This window comes from Capra hircus, chromosome 22 (genome assembly GCF_001704415.2).
Source record: "Capra hircus breed San Clemente chromosome 22, ASM170441v1, whole genome shotgun sequence".
In the NCBI taxonomy this organism is placed as follows: Eukaryota; Metazoa; Chordata; class Mammalia; order Artiodactyla; family Bovidae; genus Capra; species Capra hircus.
Window position 1 is genome coordinate 50,362,444 of NC_030829.1, and position 26,112 is coordinate 50,388,555.

The 26,112-nt window shown below is 39.6% G+C and overlaps 1 protein-coding gene across 4 annotated transcripts in view; it reads right to left on the bottom strand.

Moving 5' to 3' along the window:
• RBM6 (RNA binding motif protein 6) overlaps window positions 1–26,112 on the bottom strand; it is an 83,221-nt gene that overhangs the window by 34,728 nt on the left and 22,381 nt on the right. For 3 of the 4 annotated variants that reach the window (XM_018067180.1, XM_018067181.1, XM_013973591.2), the window contains 3 exons: window positions 25,984–26,073; window positions 24,360–24,429; window positions 9,763–9,836 (listed from right to left, as the gene is read on the bottom strand). In XM_018067180.1, the coding sequence (XP_017922669.1) occupies window positions 9,763–9,836; window positions 24,360–24,429; window positions 25,984–26,073 (234 nt within the window). Of the gene's footprint in view, window positions 1–9,762; window positions 9,837–24,359; window positions 24,430–25,983; window positions 26,074–26,112 lie in introns of those variants that run through there. The other variant, XM_013973592.1, reaches the window with a different exon arrangement.

A 26,112-nucleotide genomic window follows, 5' to 3' on the forward strand; every position in this document is an offset into this window, starting at 1 on the left:
GGTATAGCACATGAACTTGGTTCAATGTTATGTGCCAGTTTGGATGGGATGGGAGTCTGGGGGAGAATGGATACATGTATATGTATGGCTGGGTCCCTTCGCTGTTCACCTGAAACTACCACAACACTGTTAATCAGCTGTACCCCAAAACAAAATAAAAAGCTTAAAGTTTGAAAAAAAAAATGCCAGCTCTCTCATGAGGGAAAACATTTGTTCTTTTTCTTTTGTTTTTCAAGACCTTCAAAAACCTTACAGTGTGCAGGAGTGCAAGTTTGAATCTGGCCCTATTTCCCATCCTCCAAATCTAAAGCCCAAGCTCAGTCCTGCCCAGCAGGGAACCCTCTTGGAAGCACAGACAACATATCTTAAGCCCTTATCACCTTACAAAGCAATACTCAACCCACCAAAACTTTACATATTACTCTCCCCAACCAAAGACTACCTCTAACCACCAAGTGAGGGAGTGTGACAGGAAGGTTAAGTTCAGTGATGCCTCTTCAAGAGAAAAGTGCAAATCACTCAGTTGGGATTCTTTGAAAGCCTATAGACTGTAGCCTGCCAGGCTCTTCTGTTCATGGAATTCTCCAGGTAAGAACAGCGGAGTGGGTTGCCATGCCCTTCTCCAGGGGATCTTCCCGACCCAGGGACTGAACCTGGGTCTCTGGCATTGTGGACAGATTCTTTACCATCTGAGCCACCAGGGAAACATTAAAAAATCTATGCATTCAAATGTGGTAAAATGTTAACATTTTGGGAATCTGGGTACAAAGCACACAGGAATTCTTTGTATTGTTTTTGCAACTTATCTTTAAGTCTGAAATAATTTTATTTCTAATTTAAATGTATCCCTGAATAGGAATCTTAATGATTATGGTTGCATGACTTGATAAATTTACTAAAAATCACTGAATTATACTTAAAATGGATGAATTTTATGATACTTGAATTATGAAAATAATAAGTTTTTTCCTTGAAAGAAAAAAAGGACCTCTGTATTCCTCTGGTACTAGAGGTCAAAGATGACAGCCACAGTGTCAATATTGCCAAAAGGAAGCCTCTGAGAAAGATATATGTATACATACAGGGAGGGCATAGCCTCACCAGTGATTCGGCTTCTCTACCCCCACCTCAATTTTGAGCTTTGGTTAACAATTCCAGGAAACCAAGAAAGATCCACATTGGTACCTACAAAGCATCTAGTTAAAGGATTATCACCTTAAAAAAAATTTTTTTTCCAAAAGGCCTTTTGGGGTTTTTTTTGCATGGCTTGTGGGATCTTAGTTCCTGGACCAGGGAACGAACCTGCATCCTCAGCAGTGAAAATGCCAAGTTCTAACCACTGGACCACTAAGGAATTCCCTTTCCCTTTATTTCTGTGTGGATACTAAAAAAGAATGCCCACTTGACTATATTGAGTGCACAAGCCTAACAGCCATTTCAAATGTCCGCTTCAAATGTGGCTTGTTACCAATTCCATTCATCACCTTTCAGACTTTAAGCTTAAATGTTCTTCTGTGGTATGTAGATAGCAATAACAAAGAAATTCTTCATACATTTTAAGATCAAAGTTTTAAATCTCTAGCTTTCAGACAAACTGACAGACTACCTTTTTTGAGGGGGGGATAAGTGAATCTGTATTTTATTTTAGACCTGGATTCTTTCCTATCAGGCTGGGAGCCTGAACTAATTTCCAAGCAAAGTTTAAAGACTTTTTCTGAAAACTTCATATACCATAAAATTCACTTTTTCATAGTACCTGGTACAATTCAACGAGTTTTAGTATATTCACAAGGTTGGTCAACCATCACCACCATCTAATACTAGCACCTTTTTACCACCTCAAAAAGAGACCCTATTACCCATTAGCAGTCACTTACTCTTCCCTCTTGCTTTCCCCCTCTTTAAGTGCCTGGTAACCAATTCTCACTATGCCAAAGCCTTTGACTCTGTGGATCACTATAAACTGTGGAAAATTCTGAAAGAGATGGGAATACCAGACCACCTGACCTGCCTCTTGAGAAACCTGTATGCAAGTCAGGAAGCAACAGTTAGAACCGGACATGGAACAACAGACTGGTTCCAAATAGGAAAAGGAGTACGTCAAGGCTATATATTGTCACCCTGCTTATTTAACTTATATGAAGAGTACATCATGAGAAACGCTGGGCTGGATGAAGCACAAGCTGGAATCAAGATTGCCAGGAGAAATATCAATAACCTCAGATATGCAGATGACACAACCCTTATGGCAGAAAGTGAAGAGGAACTCAAAAGCCTCTTGATGAAAGTGAAAGAGGAGAGTGAAAAAGTTGGCTTAAAGCTCAACATTCAGAAAACTAAGATCATGGCATCTGGTCCCATCACTTCATGGGAAATAGATGGGGAAAGTGTCACACTTTATTTTGGGGGGCTCCAAAATCACTGCAGATGGTGATTGCAGCCATGAAATTAAAAGACACTCCTTAGAAGGAGAGTTATGACCAACCTAGATAGCATATTCAAAAGCAGAGACATTACTTTGCCAACAAAGGTCCGTCTAGTCAAGGCTATGGTTTTTCCAGTAGTCATGTATGGATATAAGAGTTGGACTGTGAAGAAAGCTGAGCGCCGAAGAATTAATGCTTTTGAGCTGTGGTGTTGGAGAAGACTCTTGAGAGTCCCTTGGACTGCAAGAAGATCCAACCCGTCCATCCTAAAGGAGATCAGTCCCGGGTGTTCACTGGAAGGACTGATGTTGAAGCTGAAACTCCAATACTTTGGCCATCTCATGCAAAGAGTTGACTCATTGGAAAAGACCCTGATGCTGGGAAGGATTGGGGGCAGGAGGAGAAGGGGATGACAGAGGAGATGAAATGGCTGAATGGCATCACAGACTCAATGGACGTTGAGTTTGGTTAGACTCTGGGAGTTGGTGATGGACAGGGAGGTCTGGCATGCTGTGATTCACGGGGTCGCAAAGAGTTGGACACGACTGAGCGACTGAACTAAACCAATTATCTGCTTTTCATGATAATACTTCTTTTTCTTCTTTATATTTTTCTTTTGAAACAGCATTTATACAGACAAAATACAAATTTCATTTGGTCATAGATTCTAGTAAAATAAACACTGGTATACAATATTAGCACCACTAATGTCACCATGTGAGATTAAAGATAATTATTAACATGGATGTTTATCCATGACTACCAAAGTCACATCGATACTCTTAACAAGAACTGTATATATATTATACATAATACATATTAAACAGGTACATATTTATGTATCTAGCTCATATACAAATGAGCGAGACAGCAGAATGTCAACACCTGAACCCTTAGCCCTGTGGAGAATGAGACACAAAGATGCGTAATAACCTCCAAGGTCAACTTGAGTGGAGAAGACACCTAATAAACATTTGATGCCAGCTGCAGCCTAAGTACGTCCTAAAACTACCAGCATTGCTAGATTCAGAAATAAGGGCTTCCACTGTGGGATGCTGGAATGGCCGTGGTCCTCTGCCCTCACATGCCTGTGCACTTGTCCCTCAGAGGCTGTCATGACAGGTGCTACCCAGCTTCTTTTACTTTCAGTCCAGACACCTAAGTTTCATGGAGGAGACACTGACAACACCGCACGAACTGGATGCCACTCAAAGCAATGCCACTTTTTAGGCATCTCTGAGTCCCAGGAGGTGGATTAGCAGCCAAGAAAAAGCCAGGCAACCAAGTACAGTTCAGTGTTATAGAATCACTCTGTACTACTGAGTATGCACCAGGTGCTTCACAGACACTACATGTTGAAATCTCACAACTGCTCTGAGGTAGGTACTGTGATTATTCCTCCATTTTATGGACAGGAAACTGAGCTTTAGAAATCACAAAACAGCTAGGAAGTGATGAAGTTGGAATCTTAAACCTGTCTGTGCTCCTAACACTATGCTGTTTGGACGTTTACAAAGTCATAAACCAAAGCTATAACCAAGACCACAGAGAGTCTGTGCCTCTGTGTAATCCCTGAACTACGTAATTAGAATTATACATATTCTGCTTTTCAGTAACTGTCTTCAATCAAGTTCCAAAATTAGCACTTTGCACAATCTCATTTTTATAAAAAGTCAAACATTAACTAAAATTACAAGCTGAACGAAATAGGACAATGTCAAAAGTACAAGGTTAAAACATATATGCACATTTCCAATTTAGAACAAATTAGGAACTAAATTACTTCAATCCACAGAAATGAACCATGAAATATGTATAAGAAAAATAATTATAAACTTCATCATAGAAGATACATTAGAAATTCATCTTAAAACTGCCAAATGATAAGTGTTTACTTCTCAAATTCAAGAACACTAAATTGAATCCAATTTAGAGTACCTTTTACAATAATTGGAGAAAATCTGAGATATGGCAAAGCCAGGGGCTAGTTATCAGAGTTTAGGGTTTTAAAGTCACAGGTTAGATTTCCATTGTGGCCTCACTATACTTCATGCTCCACGGAAGTACGTTTCTTGCTCTTTCTCTCGAAAGAACTGGTGATTTGAACATTGAGGCAGTAGAAACTCCTAGAGAGATCTGGAAGCAGTAGGCTGAAAATCAGTCCCAGTCAACAGGCTAAATGAGAAGCACTGCTGATGTAAAAATAATCCCCTGGGCACTGCCCCCAAATCCTTTTTTAACCATATACGCCATGAAGCCAAGACTGGAGTTGCTGCAACTTCAGGACTTACATGTTGCAGTCAGATGAGAAGCTGTCGTGTTAATAACAAATAAACACTCAATGTTCACTGCATGCCAGGCTCAGTTCTAACCACCTTACATGCATTAACTCATTTAATCCCTAGAAGGATGACAGAACACTAAGGCACAGAGATGCTGTGTTAGGCCACTTGCCCAAGTTACACAGTAGAAGGTGACAGAGCTAGGAAACAACCCCAAGCAGTCTGCCTCCAGAGTCCGTGTATTTATCCACTGAGCAGGTCAGATGGAGCAAAGAGTCCGTGTATTTAACTACTATGATGTATCGCTGGTGCCCAGCCAAGACTCAAATCACTGGACAGATAACCAAACTGCATAACTAGGTCACTAGTCCTTAGAATCATTTTCGATTTCCTTGAATACCTCAACTCTCCAAAGAGGGGGAATCTTCAATAACTGTCGGTTTACAAAAGAATGACATGACTCAAGCCACAAGTTATACAGTTGAGCTCTGGCCAGAATGCCACATTCTCTTCAGTGAAGTCGTTTAAGCATGAGGGTTTAGGCAACATCACAGCCTTGCAGGAATTTATGAAGACTTATTTTTTTTGTTACCTGGAAAGCACACAATTTAAGTATTAAAATGTTTCATACAATATTGCTACCAACCAAAAAAGATTTTCAAAAAACTGGGTTTTTGCTCATTTTTTCCATCATGGTCTCAGAACAGTCTTCCCATCCCCCAAAACATACGCTTTTCCTATTCATCTCATTTCAGGGAACAGATTCCACTTAAGATTTAGCTTCCTTCAAATACCTTCAGAAACACCCTGGCTATTCTGGTATCTACAAAAGCTCAAACTCTCTTAAGTTTGTTGACACAAAAAAACACTCATAAAACTTCATGTATTCTATAGCCTTCATCCCACGTACTAGCATAAGCCAGTGTCTTAAGGAATTTTCATGTTAGATGATGACAGCATTCTTTTCCTTGTACTTTACAAAATTAGGCTGGTACTGTCATGTAGCCAAGTCATCTCTGGCTAAAGAAGGCCACCGAAGCTAGGAAAGTTGAGTAAAAACTCCAGAAATAACTTCTCCCAGAGCCCTATAAGGGCATTTTAGCAACTGTTTGGTTGAACAGAAATAGTCACCAAACATCAACCTGCAAATTTGAGAGAATAAAATGCTGCAGACCAAATGACAATGGTTTGAGAGGGCGAGTGTAACTGGGCAACCACTGACACAGATATTCTACCACAATGCTTCTTACTCACCTCCCCAGGTCCCAGTGCAATGGCACACACAGTGAAAGGAGGTAACAGTCACCCTCAATCCCCAGGGACTTGGACAATAAAGCAAGCCGAGGGCTTATGATACTGCTAGAAATACCTTTCCCGGGGGGGACGGTATAAAACGCTCCGCACTTCACAGTGTTTGCTGGCTTTCCGGTTCTCCTACAGAGATGGTAGGAGCTGACAGACCTCTGTGGGAAGTTATTTTCCCAGACAGACGGCTATTGGCTAAGAGCTGCCCTGATAAGTCCCCTTGGCCACCATGGTCAGTATTGCTGCAGAGCATCCTGTTGGTTTGACGTTTCCATTGAGGCACTGGGAAAGAGCTGGAGCAGCCTCAGTCATCATCCTGAACAACCTCATATGTACACATACACCACAATACCTGAGAAAGCAAGCTAGCAGAAGGCTTCTTTATCCCCTTCCCCCAGACCTGTAAGTATCAGTCTATGAAAAGTAAGACATTTCACACTGAGTCAGATAGCAAAGAGTTATAAAAAATTCAGTCCAAACCATCTCATAGAAACCTCCTCAGAAGCATACATACAGACTACTCAGAGGTGCCCTGAAGATAGTGACTCAGAATCCATACTGATTTGGTCTATACATAAAACTCGGAAGGAAGGAGAAGAGATGAATAGACATCCTTCACAAACACTTCCTCCTTACCCTAAGGACTTCTTCCCCCACATTCTTAGGGCTCTCATAAGATTATGAACTGCTATGTCCCTGGGAGCTTACTCCACATCTGTTACCTTAAAGAATATCCATATATGAAATTTTTTTCCCAAAATATGGTTGGAAATTATTTGACATGAAGAAGAGGAAAAGGAGGATAAGATGACAGTCTAGTTTCAAATGCTTACTAGATACCAGACACTATGGTAAGTATTCTGTGTACATTATTCACCAAGAGTCACTACTGAAATGCCATGTTATCCTTCAAGAAGTTTCCCTAACCATTTCGTCTAAAACTACCCTCATATGCATTCTCTTAATACCCTGCTTCAGTATCTTAATAGCATTTAGCACTACCATGTATTAAATTTGTCTACTTGTGCATGCTCTGACTTCTGTAACTAAAACAGAAGCTATATGTGTCTTGTTTACTGCAACACCTCCAACATCCAGAAAGGTACTTGGTACACAGCAGGCACTTGTGAACGAAGATTTCACTGAATCTGCTCCAGAGTCCCCTGAGGTCCAAGTAACAGAGGGAACTGAGGCCAAGGGAGATTTAAGAAATCTGCCAGAGACAACCCAGCTAGGAAGTAACATTAACATCTGACCACAAAACCTACACTCTTCTTTTTCTTATCAAAATGATCTGTACGCATCTGAATCATGGTGAAGTGAAAATGAAAGTCACTCAGTCCTGTCTGACTTTTTGCGACCCCATGGACTATACAATCCATGGGATTCTCTAGGCCAGAATACTGGAGTAGGTAGCCTTTCCCATCTCCAGGGGATATTCCCAACCCAGGGATCAAACCCAGTTCTCCCATATTGAAAGCAGATTCTTTACCAACTGAGCTATCAGGGAAGCCCTGAGTTGTGGTAAAGGTTATTAAAAAAAGGATACTGATCACATCATGAAGTCTAAGCAGTTCAGCGAGAAGACTCTACTACATGGCAGTATTAGCAGAGTGACCTCTGCCCACAACAAGGAGAGAATAAAAATCTAGGAAATGGGGTCATCTGGATAAGAATATAGCCATGTCTTATTAAGAAATAACTCTAGTGAACACTGAAAATGTTACGACAGAAATTTAGAGTTTGCTGAGAGGACACTCTATGGAATTCATAAATACTATATAATCTCTGTCATCTTTCTTAGCCTGAGATTATAAGCTCTTAGAAGACAGAGGCTGTCTCTTACTTGTTCTCCTGCACAGAGTAACGTATGGTACCCTAAGCATGAGGATGGCTACCCATTAAAACAATCTATTTCACATCTAAAAAATTCTGGCCTTGCTCTTGTTTTATTCTGGTGTACCATTCACTGGGCAAGGGTCATTCATGCAGGATTTAGGAGGCCTAACAGTGTTCAAAGAATGTGTGGGAAAGGTGGGGGGAGAGATGTCTATAGGCCTCAGCCCCTTGACACTGCTTATGTAAGTAAATGAACATTTTTCCAGATGTGGCTCTAACAGAAATCCAGCATTAGGATAATCCTTATTTTTAAAGAAGCCTACCCTAGTTTTACATGACATCACTCTTTAGGAGGCTGGATACTTTAGATAGATAGGATTTGGGGTAGAGATAGAGGGAAGAGGCAGTTAAGACACAATATTGTTATTTTTTCAGATTAATCAGCTATGATGAAAAGTAACACTCCTCTAGGAGAAACACACAGTTGGGAGAATGGCACAAAAGAAACGGCAAACTGCCATGGCTTGCCAGTTCTGTTTCTACCACTTACAGTGGCAAAGGATTTAAAAGTTACTCACTGATAAAAACAAAATGCTTATGGGTTAAATGAATGTTCTCAAATTAGCACAGATTGTTAGAATGGAATCAACCATAAGTATACAGACTAGGACTTTTGTTCTTCTCTCCAAATATTGGCAGGTAGCATTTTCTAGCACATAATTAGCATCTGTTAAATGACCAGCTCAATAATGGACAAATCAAAAAGGAACTCTGTCAAAGGGATACAGCCCTAATCCACTTATTGTCTAAGGATCTAGCAGTATTTACATTACTAACAACAGGAATAGATACGTCAGGTTTCTTCTAATTACTTCTTGATCCCAAAAGATTTAGAGTTATGTCATCCTCATTGACATAAGGGGAGAATATGGTCAAAGAAGGGAAAAAGTGAAGTGTAATGAGCCATGCTGAATGGAACAAAGCTGATGAGAGGGCATTAGGCTATGAAAGAGAAGAGTTCTCATGCAATACTAGTATGCCCTGGCAGAGCCTTCTTTTAAGATTCTGGGTATATTGAAATCACAGTGTTACGCACAGGCAGTGGGTATATAAAAATCAAATTATAGCACTTCTTTCTCCCACTTCACAGATGGAGGAACTAAGACATCACAAAGAAAACAACTTTCCCAAGGAAATATGATGACAAGAAGAATTCTATCCATTTCATATTTCCTCCCAAAACTATCAGGCAGGGTTTAAAGACCCAGATGAGAGTCCTATGTGGCAAGCTAAATATCTCTAGGTGTTTCAAACATAAGGTAAGTACAGATTTCGATTCACCAGCTCAAACTATAATGCAGCTAAGAACTCGCGTACGGAACTCCAATCTGTAAAGAACAGTGATGAATGCAAAAGACCCCTACAGTCAACCGGTCTCCTTTCCCCAACGGCTGTCTTGCAAAAGTAGCACATGCAGGCCGGACCTGACTGCCACAGGACTTGCCACTGGTAGTCTTCACCCGAGGTCTGGGTATTAAGTACTGACCTAAAATTCCTGTGCCAGGAAGTTCCTTGAGATCACAGACAAGGAGGATCGTTTTTTTGCATCTGGATCCCAAGCTCAGTCACACTCTGAAGGGAAGAACCCCAGACCTGTCATTTTTTTCCACCTACTGTCTTTGGAATATGATCCAATGACAACTGAATGCATTTCTAAAATATACTCTGTGCCCATTAAATTTTCTAGAGAAACTTCCTCAGCCTCTTTTAAAGTTTCTCTTGGTTAGAATGTGGAATGCTCTAAATATAGATTTCTGGTACCTTTCCAAAGTTTGATCATTTGAAGCCCTCCCTCCCCACTCATGAAAAATATATCCTTTCAGCATCATTTGACCGAAGTATAAAGCAACCTGGTTGGCCTCCATGCATCCGATGGCATCTTCCAAGAGTGAAAACTCCACGCAGACATAGCCATAGTCGTAACCTGGGGACAGCATTTAAATACAGACGGGAGTGGTGTTAGTGCCTTGAAAACACAAAAGACACACTTAAATCCCCTGTTTCCGAACCCCTTAAACACAAGCCCTCCCAATGGCCCCTCCCTCCCAAGCAGAAAAAAGTACTGCTACCCCAAACAGAAAAAAAGTACTGAAGGAAAAGTCTGGATGTTTCTGGATTTAGAGAGTCATTCCAAAATGGCCTTTTCTATTAACCAAGAAGATCCTCTGCCCTCTTTAGCACTGATGATCTGGTGAGGGTATCCCAGAATTGGGTAATCCCACAGAAAGTTCAAAGGGGGACCCGAAACATTGTAACCACAGGCTGAGTCTTCTGGAAAAACAAAGTCAACAAGAATAGGAAAGTATCTGGAAAAAAAAACACAATGTATCCCCAAAAAGGAAGAGAAGCAATTATCCAAAAGCTATGCTAATAGTCACCACTTTTCAAGCAGAAACCACCTTCAAAGACAGAAGTGCTGACAGACTGAGGCAACTATTCTGTTTGGACACCACAGGAAGCTTCTGGTTGGCAGGGGACAGACCATAACAGGTCGTCTTTTTTTTTCCTTGTTTCAACTCAAGTCATAAACCAGCTAAAATCTTTATGAAAGGAAGAAGGTGTAAAAGCATAAATAAGTACAAATAGCTGGGTCCAAAATTGTGCTTATGCACAAAGCTGGGGTAGGCTGGGGAGAGACAGGAGTTGTTAGCAATCAATACATGTTAAAGAATTAAACATACCATCAGACTACAAAAGACTTTTCACCTTTTTCCTAAGAACTGTCATCGTCAACACTCATGACCCATGAAACAGGAAGTCATGGGATTTACAAATTGATACACTCTAATACTAACCCATCCTATAATTTCCTTGATACTGCCACCATATGACTACAACAATACACCTGTTAATGCAATGCTCCTCAAATGGCTTCCATGCTTCCTCCACTGCCTCACAGGATAAAGAAGCTCATCTTTAGGAGTGACACTGTGCAGATGGAACAGCAAGAAAAAGATGCGATCTGTTCAGATGAGAAATAAAACTCAGGGAAAGAGAAACCACATGAAACCTAAGTCAATTCTGAGCACAAAGTATATATAATAATAGGAAACTGATATCATTGGATCAAGGTAATAAAGGCCAAAAAAAAAAAAAAAGCCAATAAAACTAGGGCAATAGAAAATAGAACTTAAAAACAGGCCAAATTTGGTGAAATGGGTTGGATTCCTTGTCACAAGAAATGAACAGCCTGAAATGTTTTATTATGACAGCAAAGCTGTGACTTTAGGTTTGTTAAATACTTCAAGTTCATTACAAAATGTTACAATCCTGCAATTTGATTCTTGCTTTGCATTTGGGAAATAACCAGGAAGAAAAGAAATCTACTAGAAATCTCAGCACCACCATCAGTGGACAGAGACTTTCTACCTGTATTTTACAGCTTTGATCAACACAAACTAGAACTTCTAAAATCTCTATTTAAACTTACCACAACAAAATCAGTTTCCTCTGATTAATAACTATTTGAATAAATGAAACTACTTTAAAAAGAAACAGTATATGCATTTGTCTATATCCTATTATAACAGCAGAAACTGTTTTGTTATGTAATTCCTTTCAAGTGGACTTTCTTGATTAAATTCAGTGACCATCTCACACATAAAACATTCTGCTTTTTATAAAGGGCTCTGAATGTTCTTGGGAAACACTGCAGAATAGTAGAAGCAACTCAGGTGTGTTTTCTCATGAACTATCTACTGTAAACAGTCAAATGCATGCCCACAATCAGAAAGGGGCAGCTGTGGAACAAGCATTCGCTCAAGTGTGTTGATTACCTCAACAGAACATTATCAACAGAGCATCCAGGTGGGTGGAAAGCAAACCCTCTTCATAGCTACCAAAATGAAAGCACAGAGAACTGACACCAAATTGGCCAAGTCCTGAGTCTCCTTTCTGTTCTTAAAGAAGTAACTATTATGGCCCAGAGGAGCACACAGAAAGGATTCATGACAACATTCACAGTTTGCTCAAGGACAGACTTTGATAATAATGTCACTGGAAGGAAAAGATAGTCTAGAGGAGACATAAGGGACATCTAATAGTGCCTCTATACAATCCTGAGATACTACATGTTGACAATGTACTTTAGATATAGTATTAAATTCACAAGTCCAACACTCAAATTCTCCTGCCTGAAACTCGGGCTGTTAGACAAAAACAGAAATTTAGTTTAGGGAATTCCCTGGTAGTCCAGTGGTTAAGATTCAGCACTCTTACTGCTAGGATCTGGGTTCAGTCCCAGGTTAGAGAACCAAGATTCTGAGCCGTGTAGTACAGCCAAAAGAGAAAGAAGAAAAAATATTTAATACTTAAAATTTTAAAAATAAACAAATAAAAACTTAAAAGTACCCAATCTTGATCCAAGTCATTTTGTGTGTCCAAGACTAATAGTTGTACTATGAGGATTTTCATAAATTGTCAAAACCTGTGATGATACCAAGTAATATACACACAGCCCTTGTTGGTACAAAGCTGTATTCTAAACATTTTACATATACAGTTAATCCTCACAAGACTATCATATAAGGTAAAGATTATTAACGTCATTTTACCCATTAAGGGGAAGCAGTCAAAGAAAGAGTAAGTAATTTGCTCAAAATTATCTCAATGGTAAGCAGCAATACAAAGTTTCAAACCCCGGCAGTCCAGATTCAAACAAGTGCTATTCATCACTGCACTGTATTAGGTTAACCTGACTTCTAAACTCTACGGAGCCCAATTACAGAAAGGACCCCACAAGTCTGAGCAGAGATAAGACTATGCCTATTGTTAAGAAATACTAAAATTTGAGCACAATAGATATTCTGAAATGTCTATGGCAAAACCATTATTGTAAGTGGGCCCGAGTGTGCAAGTTACAAGGCATTCACTCTCTTGAATTGAATACAATGGCTATCAAAATTCTTTTGAAAAGACAAAAACCCCAAAAGTCCTATTATGAATGATGATTATAAAAATTACAATGTAAGATACTTGATATAGTTGTGTTTAAATATAGTATTTTAAAAACTTAAAAATGAAACCAATTATATATTATAAACTGTGTACAGAAAAAGGACTGGAATTAAATACAGTGAAGTTGCATCTAACTCAGAGGTTAGAGACCAAAATCTGCATAGGAGATGAAAACCAAGCTCTGTCGATATACTCCAACACCTGACGGTGAAGAACAACATACCATCTCTCAATATAGGTTAAGTCCAGCACTGACAGTTTTTCCTCCAGCGTCGCAAGAGATCACTTTTCTTTTGGCTGCCACCAGATGAAGAGGTTGGCTTGCATGTAAGGGCCATAATATATGAAAAGCATATCACTTTAAATGACAGAATCACAGCCAGCACAGAGAATGCTCACACTCAGAGGAAACTGGAGAGACCACCTGAAGCCACAGCCAGGTCACACCCCCACCTCTCATCTCACTCCATGAGAGGGAAGATGGGGTCCATGTGGGGCAAGTGAGAGGGGTTGAGCAAGCACAGGTGAATATACACAAATTTGAAAATAATGTAATGTGACACAACTGTACATGAAAATGTTTGCAGTGGTTGTATTGTTATATTGAGATAATTGGCATTTTTTTTTCTTTAGTTTACAAATGTAGTTTTACAATTCACAGAAAAGTTCTAGTAGACAAAGATGATGCTCTACTTGGAGACCTAACTGTTCTAAAGATCACTAACCAATCTTACATTCAGAATTGCTAGGAACCATCTGGAATCATCAAGATGGTAAACTCAGTGTTAACAACCCCACAGACAGATTCTCACTTAGAAAAAGTAATAAAATCTCTTTTATCACCTTTTTCTTCTACAGTCACATGCTGGGAAGAAATCTGGTGGGCTGATGGGTCTTTGCGGCTTATTTAAAAGCGTATCTTACTCCGTTTTCTAACCTAAATGTATATATTTCTCAGAAATGTGAATGCTTCTTAGACTTTTTTTCAACGCTGAGATGGTAACAAAGCAAGGGAAAGAAATCTATAAAGGTAACATTAAATCTTCAGTTCTTTCCATCATTATTAACCATGTGATTGCCTGTTACCCCAAGAAGTATCTGTGATAAAAGCTAACAGGTGCTTAGGAGAAAGCGAGATACAGAAAACAAAGCCCTGATAAATAATATCCAAACCTGGAATTAATTCTTTAGTCTCTGCCCCTAGAAAACTGACTCAGTGATGCTAGCAAACATGGCTCTTGACCATTTAAGACAACTCTTAGTCTAAACCAAGCCCAACTTTCATAACACTTATACACCAAGATTTTGAATTACGCAAATGAGATAAGCAGCCCTATATTCAAACTGATCTAGAAAAACCCAACTAAACATAAACAAATCCAGTTGAATTGCCCATTAGGAGAGTACTGGTTGACTAGCAAACAGCCTAGAATGTACATACCAACCATGAAATGTAAAAAAGAATCAAGATTTTAAAGAACATAGGCAGGGGGGGAAATAATTTTTTAAAATGTTATCTGGTATCTTTAAGGAAAAAGAAAACACAGGGAATTCCCCCTGTAAACAAGGAGTATTATTTCTGTGGAAATGAAGCATTATGAATATAAAAAGCAACATGAAAAATCTTAATAGAAATTCAAGAGGACTTAGTTTTATTGGTCTGTCTTTCCTAATTCTACTCTACTGGGAATACAAGTGTTTAGAAGAAAAGTAAAACATTATCAGGTTAGAGATGTTACTAAGCCAAACAAAACTGATCCAGATATCTGAACTCCCATCAAAGGAAGCAATGTGACAGAGAAGGCCTATGTGAATGTTTCTAACAGGTACTTTGCTCTGTTAAAATCTCAAATTTATTTGAGTACGTACCTGCAGCTTTCATTAGGAAAATATCTAATTTATATGTCAAACTACAATCTGGGAAGAATGAAACTGGCCCACATGAAATCCATCACTTTGACATCTTAAAGCACTTTCAATTCTCTCCCCTTCAACCATGCATGTAAGGATTGTTGGTTTACAATAAAACACATGAAACGAGGAAGGTATGCACTGATGATTACTTGATAAATTTTTGAAAACTGCATATGGTTCAGTATTTTATCTAGCTTTCCATCTACACCAACTGGTTATTTTTGATATATAGATTTTTTTTTGGTTTGTATCTTCAAGTAGTTTTCAAAATCCAAAATCAATCTTAGGGTCACTTCATCCTGATGATGGTTCTGTGGGCCCAGCTTGACAGTTGTTAGAAAATGATCACCTTTATTCAACTCATTTCAATTCCACTGACATTAACAATACTATGTGAGAACAAAGGAGGGGCGTGCCCTGGTCCTCAGAGAGCTGAGTCTAATGACAAGTAGATAAGCATAGATCATCTCAAAATGCTACCTAAGTCAAAAAAGGGAACATCTATTCTTTTTTTTTTTTTAAACTATAATTGACAAACAATATTACTTTTGGGATACAACATGATGATCTGATGTATGCATATACTGCAAAAAGATTTCAGTAAGTTTAGTCAACATTCATCAACACACATAGTAACAGTTTTTTTTCTTGTGATGGGAACTTTAAAAATCAACTCTTATATTGTAAAGTAATTAGCCTCCAATTAAAATAAATAAATTTAAAAAAAAGATCAACTCTTAGAGCAACCTTCAAATACACAATAAGGTACAGTTAACTATAGTCACAACCCTGTATGTTAGATCCCCAGGAATTTCTTTTTATCTGGCAATAACTACTCTTTATAGAGCCAATGATCTAGTTCAAATTTTGCTCACTTGAAAACAAACAAAAAAACCTATAGAGTAACCATCAGGAATAGGAATAAGATCTGCTCATGCCACCACCACTGCCACCGCCCCGCTCCCCAAGCTTAGGACACTCTAACCTACTCCCGCTCCAAGCTTAGGACACTCTAACCTACTCCCGCTCCAAGCTAAGGACACTCTAACCTGGCCGAAACGGCAAAAGGATCACCAGAGGGAAGCAGCATCAATGCTGACGCAAACTGCCCATGCAGAGATGATTCCAGACTAAGTGTGGAGGGTCTTTTCACCTGGCAGGCTATGGCACTCGTCAATGCCACATCACTGGTAATGAGTATCATCCCCAAAGCACACATAAGAAAGTAATTTCTACAGTTCTGTACATAAGCAGGAAACCATAGCTAATTCACCATTCGCTCTCAGGCAAGACATTTTTCTCTGAGCCTGGGTTATCTCATATGCCAGGTACCAACGATGGTTAACTCTTTTCTAGGGTGGTTTTGGGGGTGCATGAGATAATGCATGTTAGTACTCCTGTGCTTCTATTACAAAGCACTATTGGGGACTTACCTGCTGGCTCAACTGGTAAAGAATCCACCTGCAATGCAGGAGACCCCAGTTCAATCCCTGGGTTGGGAAGATCCCCTGGAGAAGGGATAAGCTACCCACTCCAGTTTTCCTGGGCTTCCCTGGTGGCTCAGACAGTAACAAATCCACCTGCAATGCGTGAGACCTGGGTTCGATCCCTGGTTGGGAAGATGCCCTATGGAAGGAACAGCTACCCACTCCAGTATTCTGGCCTGGAGAATTCCATGGACAGAGGAGCCTGGCAGTCCATGGGGTCGCAAACAGTAGGGAATGACTGAGCAACTTTCACTACTCACTATTAGGGACTAAAGATGAGACAGTTGTCCCTGTTGGTGCTCAGTCACTAAGCTGTGTCCAACTCTTTGCAACTCCATGGACTGCAGGCACACCAGGCTTCCCTGTCCTTCATTATCTCCCAAAGTTTGCTCAAATCCATGTCCACTGAGTCGGTGATGTTATCTAACCATCCCACACTCTTCTCCTTTTGCCTTCAATCTTTCCCAGCATCAGGGTCTTTCCCAGTGAGTTGGCTCTTCCCATCAGGTGGCCAAAATATTGAAGCTTCAGCAACAGTCCTTCCAATGAACATTCAGGGTTGATTTCAGCTGCCTCTGTGCTGCTGCTAAAATTTTAAAGGGATAAATTTCCTCACTGATTTCCAGTGTATACTAAAAACATATCTGATTTTCCCACAGGTACAAAGGTATTTTTATTTTGACTGGCCCCCACTGCCTTGGTCCTAGTACAAAAAGGACAATTCACCAATGTCCCAAGGGGCTCTGGGAACATTCCACAAAGATAATGTCTTCCTAGATGGAAGCTGTTCAGGATGACAGCAGATCACACTCACCCAGCCACTCACCTATGCCAAAAGTGAACTAGTTATCTGGAGAAGTTATTAGACAACTGGCATGCTGTGACACTCACGCTGACCAGAACACGAGCCTAGGTCACCTCTGACCTATAACAGAGAACTAATGCCCAACTAAAGGCAGAAGGTGCCAGCCAGAGGTAGCTGTAGACTTTCCATCTGTGGTATCACAGAAAGATATTGGTCTTTGTTCCTTTCCTGACACAGAGCTCCTAAACTCTGGGAATTTCCTGAGTGTAAGAGTGATGAGTCTTTTGTCTTAATGAGCCAACTCTTGGTGGGCTCCTAGATAGCTTCAGGCTGGCAACCGGTCAATAGAAAACCAAGACTTCATTAGAAGCGTGGAACTTTCAGCCTCATTCGCTAACTTCCAGGGAATGGAAAAGGGAGTGGCAATTGGGTCAATCACCAACGGCCAATGAGTTAATCAATAATGTCTACATAATGGAACTGCCTAAAAACCTCTAAATCATAAGATTTGGAAAGCTTCCAGGTTGGTAAATGTATCTACATTATAGGAGGGCGGTACACCCCAACTTCATGGGACAGAGGCTCTTACTCTTGGAATCCTTCCAGACCAAAGTACCTATCTACCTCTTCACCTGCTCCTTTATAATAAACTGATTATTTCTCTGAGTCCTGTGAGCCATTCTAGTCAATTATCAAACCTGAAGAGGGTGTCGGATTATGGGAACCTCCGACAGAAGTATGGGCAACCTGTGATTGGTATCTGAAGTCAAGGCACAGTTGTGGGACTGAGGCCCTAAACCTGGAGTCTGATGCCAACTCTGGGTAGTAAGTGTCAGAACTGGACTGAGTTATAGTTATCCACTTAGTGCCAGAACTGATTGATGTCAGGGATTCCCTGGCAGCTCAGTTGGTAAAGAATCCACCTGTAATGCAGAAGACCCTGGTTAGATTCCTGGGTCAGGAAGATACGCTGGAGAAGCAATAGTCTACCCACGCCAGTCTTCCTGGGCTTCCCTTGTGGATCACCTGGTAAAGAATCTGCCTGCAATGCAGTAGACCTGATGTGATCCTAGGTTGGGAAGATCTCTTGGAGAAAAGAAAGGTTACCCACTCCAGTATTCTGGCCTGGAGAATTCCATGGGCTGTATGGTCCATGGGGTCGCAAAGAGTTAGACACAACTGAACACCTTTCACATAGGAGGAGGAAATAAAATCTCTCATCATCTCTCTGCCTGTATTCCACTGCTTTCTGCTGACATCATTCCAGAACACGTTAAGACCTCCATTTCTCAATTTACATGAGGTTTGTCCCCTATGTCAAGTTCAACTGCAAACACCACTGTAATCAGCTAACTTACTGGCAGCACTTGTCCTCCACGCACCCATTGTAAAATACAAGACTACTCTTAGTTAAGGTTTACCAAAGCTTTTCATCAGATTTGCTTGTACACTGTCAAACATATTCATTGTCTGATAAACCAGGTAAGCACATTCTAGGACTTGATATTGATCTGAAAGCTAAAATGAAAATTTTTAATTTTCTAACAAATATAGAAGTACTTAAACAAATGGAACAGAAAACTTGACTCCCTCAACACAACACCACTGCATAGTTTTAGAAACTAACGTCAAGTCTGTCAGAATTTCTGACAAAAATTTCTTGAGGATCTACTCATTCGGTATATTACTTCCAGAGTTAGCACTAATACTTTCAGGTTGAAGAAACATATCACAAATATTATTTAACCTCCAATTCACACATAACCTCACACACTGCTGCCAGGAATTTTTGTAGCTTGGAGTGTGAGATAAGATAACAGGACTACTGTAAAGTTATTAGCCTCCAATTAAAATAAATAAATTTATATTTAAAAAAAAGATAATAGGACTAATGTTTTCTTCTTTGATTTGGAGAAAAGCAATCAGAGGAAATAATGTGACATAAATTCAATTGCAAGGTTACCAGGAAAAACCTAATGGAGCTTAAGCTTCACTCATTAAACAATGATTTTCCTACTCTGTCACCATCACTCAGGTACATTTGATTCATTTTTTAAAATGTTATTTAAACAAGGTCCTAAAGGTCCTACTGAATAGCACAGGGGACTATATTCAATACCCTATGATAAACCAAATTGGAAAAGAATATTAAAAAAAAGAATGGCTATGTGTACAACTTTACACATTTGTCACTTTGCTGGAAAGAAGGTTGGCACAACATTGTAAATCCACTATTACTTCAATTAAAATAAATTTTTAAAAAATGAGGGCAGGAGGAGAAGGGGCAACAGAGGATGAGATGGTTGGATGGCACCAATGACTCAATGGACATTAGTTTGAGCAAACTCCGGGAGGTAGTGAAAGACAGGGAAGCCTGCTGTGCTGCAGTCCATGGGGAGGCAGTCGGACAGGACTTAGCGACTGAACAACAAAGTACTCCAGATCATTTTAAAACTCCCTGAAGGCACGGCAGCTCTTTCTTAGTAAGAAGAAATAATGGAGACATTTCCCCCATACCAAAATTGAAACAACCAAGGCCTCCAAGGTCTCCAAACTTTAAGGCCTCCAAAGGTCTCCTGTACAGAAAACAGCTCCTCTCTGGGAATTTACAAACTCTTACAACCCAACTACATTTTCAGAGGTTGAAAATATTCTTTTAAAAAAAATATGCATTGGAATGGAGGTATATAACAAGACTTCCAGAAAACACACAAAAAAGTCAGGTCTATTTGTACACATTTTTCTCTACTTCTTGTCTGATCATTTCCTATAATACTCATGAAAAGTTGATTCATTTCATTTCTCTGACACTCAGAGGATGTCACTTTATTTGATCTCTCTGACCAATCATTACCGTCAAGCATTCACCGAGCTGAATAAGGATGTTCTCTTACATAACCGCAGTAGTACCAACTTCAGCGAATTTAACACTGATTCACCACTACTACAATCAATATATAAAACAGTTCTATCATGCCCATCAATTCACTCATGCTTCCATCTTACAGTCAACTCCTCCCCCAATAACTTGGCACCACTATTTTCTATTCTTGTCATTTTTCTTTTTCCAGAACATCATATAAACAGGATCATACAGTATGGAGTCTTTTTTAAAATTATGATCAAATACACAAAACATAAAGTGTACAACTCAGTGACATTAAGTACATTCACCATGTTATGCAACCACCACGACTATCTAGTTCCAGAAGAACATTTCCATCACCCCCAAAAGGAAATCCCATATCCATTAAGCAGTCATGCCCCACTTCCCTCTTCTCCAGCCTCTGACAACTACCAAACTACCCAATCCACCTGCTGTCTCTATGGATAGGGCTATTCTGGATATTTCATATAAACGGAAGCAGACAATACTGTGGCCTTTTGTGCCTCACTTCTTTCACTGAGTGCGAAGTTTTCAAGGGTCATCCAGGTTGTAGCATGTATCACTACTTTGTTTCTTTTTACTGCAGTATGTAGCCTTTTGAGCCCAATCTCAGTTACAGGATGCCTCTGACATCCACCCATCTTGCTACGTGCATGCAATACCTGCATGCCTAGTGTCATCATTTTTACTGCTGAGTAGAATTCCACAGGATGTATATACCAGAGTTTGTCTGCCCAGTCACCAAAAGACATTTCATTGTTGATACTTCCCCAGAAATGTAATCATATAAGTCAAGGTATTTTACAATTAAAAGGGCTACTATTATATCTGCACTTGGCAATAGAAAATTTCAAATGTACGCAACAGGTACAGGTTCATTATCCATTATCTGAAATTCCAAAATCTAAATATCCCCTAAGTGTCAAGTTTTTCAGTAAATTTTCCGTGAAGTCATTTGGAGATACATCTTGACCTATACTATAGTCTCTTTATAGTCTTTTTTAAGTCTTCTTAGTGAGAATATTCATTTTCTACAGAAATATTATATCTTATACACATTCTATTGGGGGATATAATTCACATATAAGCTACTGAACCACATTACCTTTCTATAATCAGAAAAATTCATAAATTCATCTGACCCCAAAGATTTAGATAAAAGTTGTAGCCCTGTACTTACACAGTTCTAAATGAGACAAAAATTAAGTTGATAATTACTCGAGTCAGTGAAGAGGCATTAAGCTTTTCTCTATTACAGACTAGCTCCCCAATACATCAACTACAAGGATGAACATTACCCCACAACCCCCCTCTTAGGAACAACATCCAACCTACATGGTCTTTGCAGGTTATCCTAACCTAAAAACTTGATGGCTGTTTATAAAAGACACCATTTCTACTGAAATTCAGACATAATCTTTGAACAGGTAAATGTTAAAGTTCTCAGAACATCTGACTGTCTCAAGATATGTTCTTCAGCACTCAGGAAGAGTGCACTGCTGTAAAACCTAAAGTAACCTGTAGTGCCATGGGGTCTCCTCACTTGAAAGGAGACCACAGGGGCTCTCCAAATACATTATTCCATATACACCACATTTATTCATTCCATACTAGGCAGAGAGTCAAGAACTGGGGAAACAGGAGGGAACAAGCCAAACAAGGCTCCTACTGTCATGAAGCTAACTCTCCAATGACAGGAATAAAACACACAAAACCGCTGAGAAAAATAAGTGATAAATCCTACGATGACAAAAATATGATATAAAATGACTGAGGAATGATTTTAGATTGGATGGTGACTCAAGGCCTCTAAGAGTTGAAACTGAAGCCAAGAACTAAACCCCCAAAGAAAATGAGAATCAGAGAGAAGAGCAATGCAAAGGCTGTAACAAAGCAATAAGTCCATATGGTCAAGGACGAGAGAAGGCTCAGGATGGCTAGAATATGGTTAAGAAAGGTAAAGAGTGTATGTAATGCAATCAGACAAAAAGCCAAGGGCAGGCTCATGCAGGACTGTGTTAAGTCAGAACAAGAAGTTGGGAGTTTCTTCCAATTGAGATGGAAGGGTGTTAAAGGGTTTTAGGGAAAGGAATAACATGACATGACTGATAATTTCAAAAGCTCACTCTACTTGCCATACAGCGATATAATATAGATAATATGGGACTGGTAATCCAATCCTTTCAATTCTTTCATTTTAAAAAGTATATATACATGTGTGTGTGTTTGTGAGCTTATATAAATATGGTGTGTCTATGTGTGCACACACGTGCATGTGTGCACTTATACAAATATGATGGCTTCTGTGATATCTCAGACCAGGTAAAGAATCCACCTGTAATACAGGAGACATGTGTTTGATCCCTGAATTGGGAAAATCCTCTGGAGAAAGGAATGGCTACCCACTCCAGTACTCTTGCCTGGAGAATTCCATGAACAGAGGAGCCTGGCAGGCTACAGTCTATGGGGTCGCACAGTCAACCCCATAGACTGACATGACTGAGCAACCAACACGTTCAACATTTTCATATATGCATATATTGTGAAAGAGATCAATCCTGGGTGTTCTCTGGAACGACTGAAGCTAAAGCTGAAACTCCAGTGCTTTGACCACCTCATGCGAAGAGTTGACTCATTGGAAAAGATTCTGATGCTGGGAGGGATTGGGGGCAGGAGGAGAAGGGGACGACCCAGGATGAGATGGCTGGATGGCATCCCCGACTCGATGGACGTGAGTCTGAGTGAATTCCAGGAGTTGGTGATAGACAGGGAGGCCTGGCGTCCTGTGATTCATGGGGTCGCAAAGAGTCGGACACGACTGAGCGACTGAACTGAACTGAACTGATCACTTCATGTATTAAAAAGGCAAGAAAAGGCAGAATTTCCTGAAAACTGATTTTTTTAAACTACTGTCCTGAATGATTTCACATTTGTATCAATGTCTCTGGTCTGCCAATTATGATTTTAATAGCTGCCAGAGCCAGAAAATTTAAGGACTTCCTCTGTGAACCCTATAGATCAATGCAGGTTTTACTCTGCTAATAAATCTGACAATACATGTAGAAAGTCAATGAGTACTAAAGAAATGAAGAATTAAAATTGCCGTTATTTAAGTATCGAAACACATCTTTTTTCTAAATGCCAATACTTAACGAAAGTACAGTTCATGAAATAAGATCAAAGCTGAAGTTATTGCCCTGTGAGTCAAAAAGCAACTGAAGGCTATAAATTCTATTTTTAATTTTCAAAGTTAATAATAAATCAGGAAAGTCTCTATGAGACACATACCCCTCATCCCCAAAAGAGCTGTGTTTGAGAACATACCTACTCTTAGTCATATTTCCACAAATTTAGAGCTGGTTATGTTTTAAACAAAGAAATAATTAGCTTTCTGAGAAATAATGCTCCTGAGTTCACTGTCAAATTACAGGAAAACAACTTCTGTACTTAACACAAACACCAGATTATTTCAAGCGCCAAAATTTTTGTGGACAGTTTTATTCTGTAAAACCAATTAGAAGAAGTAATCTAGTTAATGCAAAAATGTTATTCCATGGTGAACTGTTTAAAGGTAAACTATATACTCAAAAATATGGCTTGCTCTTACTTCAAGAGATCTTTAACATGAATTACTAAAATTCTAAGACTTGTGAAAAAACTAATGCTCTACTTTCTTTAATTTAAAATAGATCACTTTAAAATTACCTTTATTTGTTTCATATTCGGGAGTCCTAAAAATACTGGTCCAATATCTTGAGTGTTTCACTTTCGACTACTTTTTCTATAATAAGGTTTGAAGAAACTGACCAAATTTGGTACTGTAAGATACTAGGAGGATATTCTGAAAATCCAATCTGTACAGCAGAGGTCAAAAAGAAAGGTCTTCTGGATCTATTCATGGATTTCAACAAAATCCATGGTGCAGGACCCTGTCCTCAGAAAAAGACTAAAATCTCAAGAAACTACTCACTTGTACAATTTCTCTGGCAAGTTGAAAATTCCATGCTGAAGCAATGAAACGTAAAGTTTTACGTATAGTAAGGTAATTAAAATCTTACCCGGCTCAAACAGAAACATTCCACCACCATGAAGAACATCAGCAGCAAGTTTAATGATTTAATTGCATAAAATATATTTGGGGACAAATTCTACAACACTCACTTTGTATCTCATAGGCACTCAGAAGTATTGGAAAATACATCCTCATCACCCATGAGTGGACAAATATCCACAAAGAACTACAGCTAAGGGTATAGCTGGCTGTTGTTTGAAGGCATCAACAGGAGGCTTCTGGAAATCTTAATTGTGGTTTCTTAAAAAAAATTTGGAGGAACACAAGATGCAGAGATCTGACAGACTCTTCCTAACCCAAGGCTGCATGCAAGTCATGAAACTCACCTGTGTTATACTCCTTTAACTGCAAGTCCTTCACAGGCATGCCATCAGGAGTCCAAAAGGCGTTAAGAATCTGTAAGAATATGGTATGCACACTAATGACACACATCATAATCAAATACTAACCATTATATTTCCCCTGCTGCTGCTGCTAAGTCACTTCAGTCGTGTCTGACTCTGTGTGACCCCATAGACAGCAGCCCACCAGGCTCCCCCGTCCCTGGGATTCTCCAGGCAAGAACACTGCAGTGGGTTGCCATTTCCTTCTCCAATGCATGAAAGTGAAAAGTGAAAGTGAGGTCGCTCAGTCTTGTCTGACTCTTCACGACCCCATGGACTGTAGCCCACCAGGCTCCTCCGTCCATGGGATTTTCCAGGCAAGAGTACTGGAGTGGGGTGCCATTGCCTTCTTTATATTTCCCCTAGTGGTTTTTATTCTACAAACTTTGAAGCAATGATTACTTTACAAAGGCCAAATTAAGCCAAGTACACTCCAGGCATTCCAAAACTATTCAATGAGTAGAACATAATTACTCAAAAATTCTTAAGTACAAAAAAACGGGAGAAGAGCATAACCTCAAGAGCTCAGGCTCTGAAATGAGACTGCCAGTATTCCCAGTCTCTCCTCCTCATGTGCTGTGCAACCTTTCAGCACCCAGACTCTCATTTTCTAAACCTAAGATCATGCAATGAGCTCCTTCCTATCCAGGGCCATGGTCCCTGAACTCCCTCAGCCTGGTCAGCTCTTTTCCCCATTTTCAAATGGACTGTTCTCTCACTTGCATTCAGGCCTGGGCTCAAATGTCACTTCCTCAGTGATGTCTTCCCTACCTACCCAATCTAACACCACTTGTACCCAAGTGATGCTCTAAACCCTTACTTTAGTTTTCTTCAGAGCATTCATCGCTGCTTGAATATTTTTTTTCTGCTTATTCTTTTTACTATCCATGGAAGCAGTGACTTTATAATGTTCACCACTGTATCACTCCATGCCTAGAACACTGCCTGGCATACAAAGGTGCGTCATTTTTGAATGAATGAATGAAGAGTACCTGTTTCATAGAATGTTGTGATAAATAAATGAACTTATGCTTCTAAGTATCACACAATGCCTAACACAGAGTAAAGCTCTGTTTGCTCTAGTGATTGTATATTCTGACTAAATTCTTCCTTAAGGTCATCCATAATTTAGTTACCAAGTTCTTTAACATTGAGGAGTTAGAAAGTTCCCAGTTTTTACTATTATAAACAGCATCTTTATGCAAGCACTCCAACCCTCCTCCCTCCTACTTGGATTATCCCCTCAAGGATGATTATCAGGTCTGAGGACAACAATCACTTGTCGTATATAAATATATTACAAACCTCACCTCAGTGAGTACTCAGTAACTGGTGAAATATGAATGATCTCTATGGGATTATACTAAAGCTACTTTCCTGGTTTAGCTTCTGCTCTATAGGCACGGGAAGGCTGGGTGAACGATAACCAAGATTCCCCTGAGGATTTCTTTGTACCTTCCTGTGAATCTACAATTTCTCAAAATAAAAAGTCTTTAAAATTTTTTAATTGACCAAAAAAAAAAAAAAAGAAAGGAAAAGGAAAGAGAAAAAAGAACAAGACCCTTACCTCTTCCTTTGTGGCACTTTCAGGCACCCCATTTAATCGAATAAGCTTGCTTGGTTTCTCCTCACTTGGGCCAGTCCTATAATCTTGATCCTTGAATCCAAAGCAAAAAAACTTATTTCATAAAAAAAT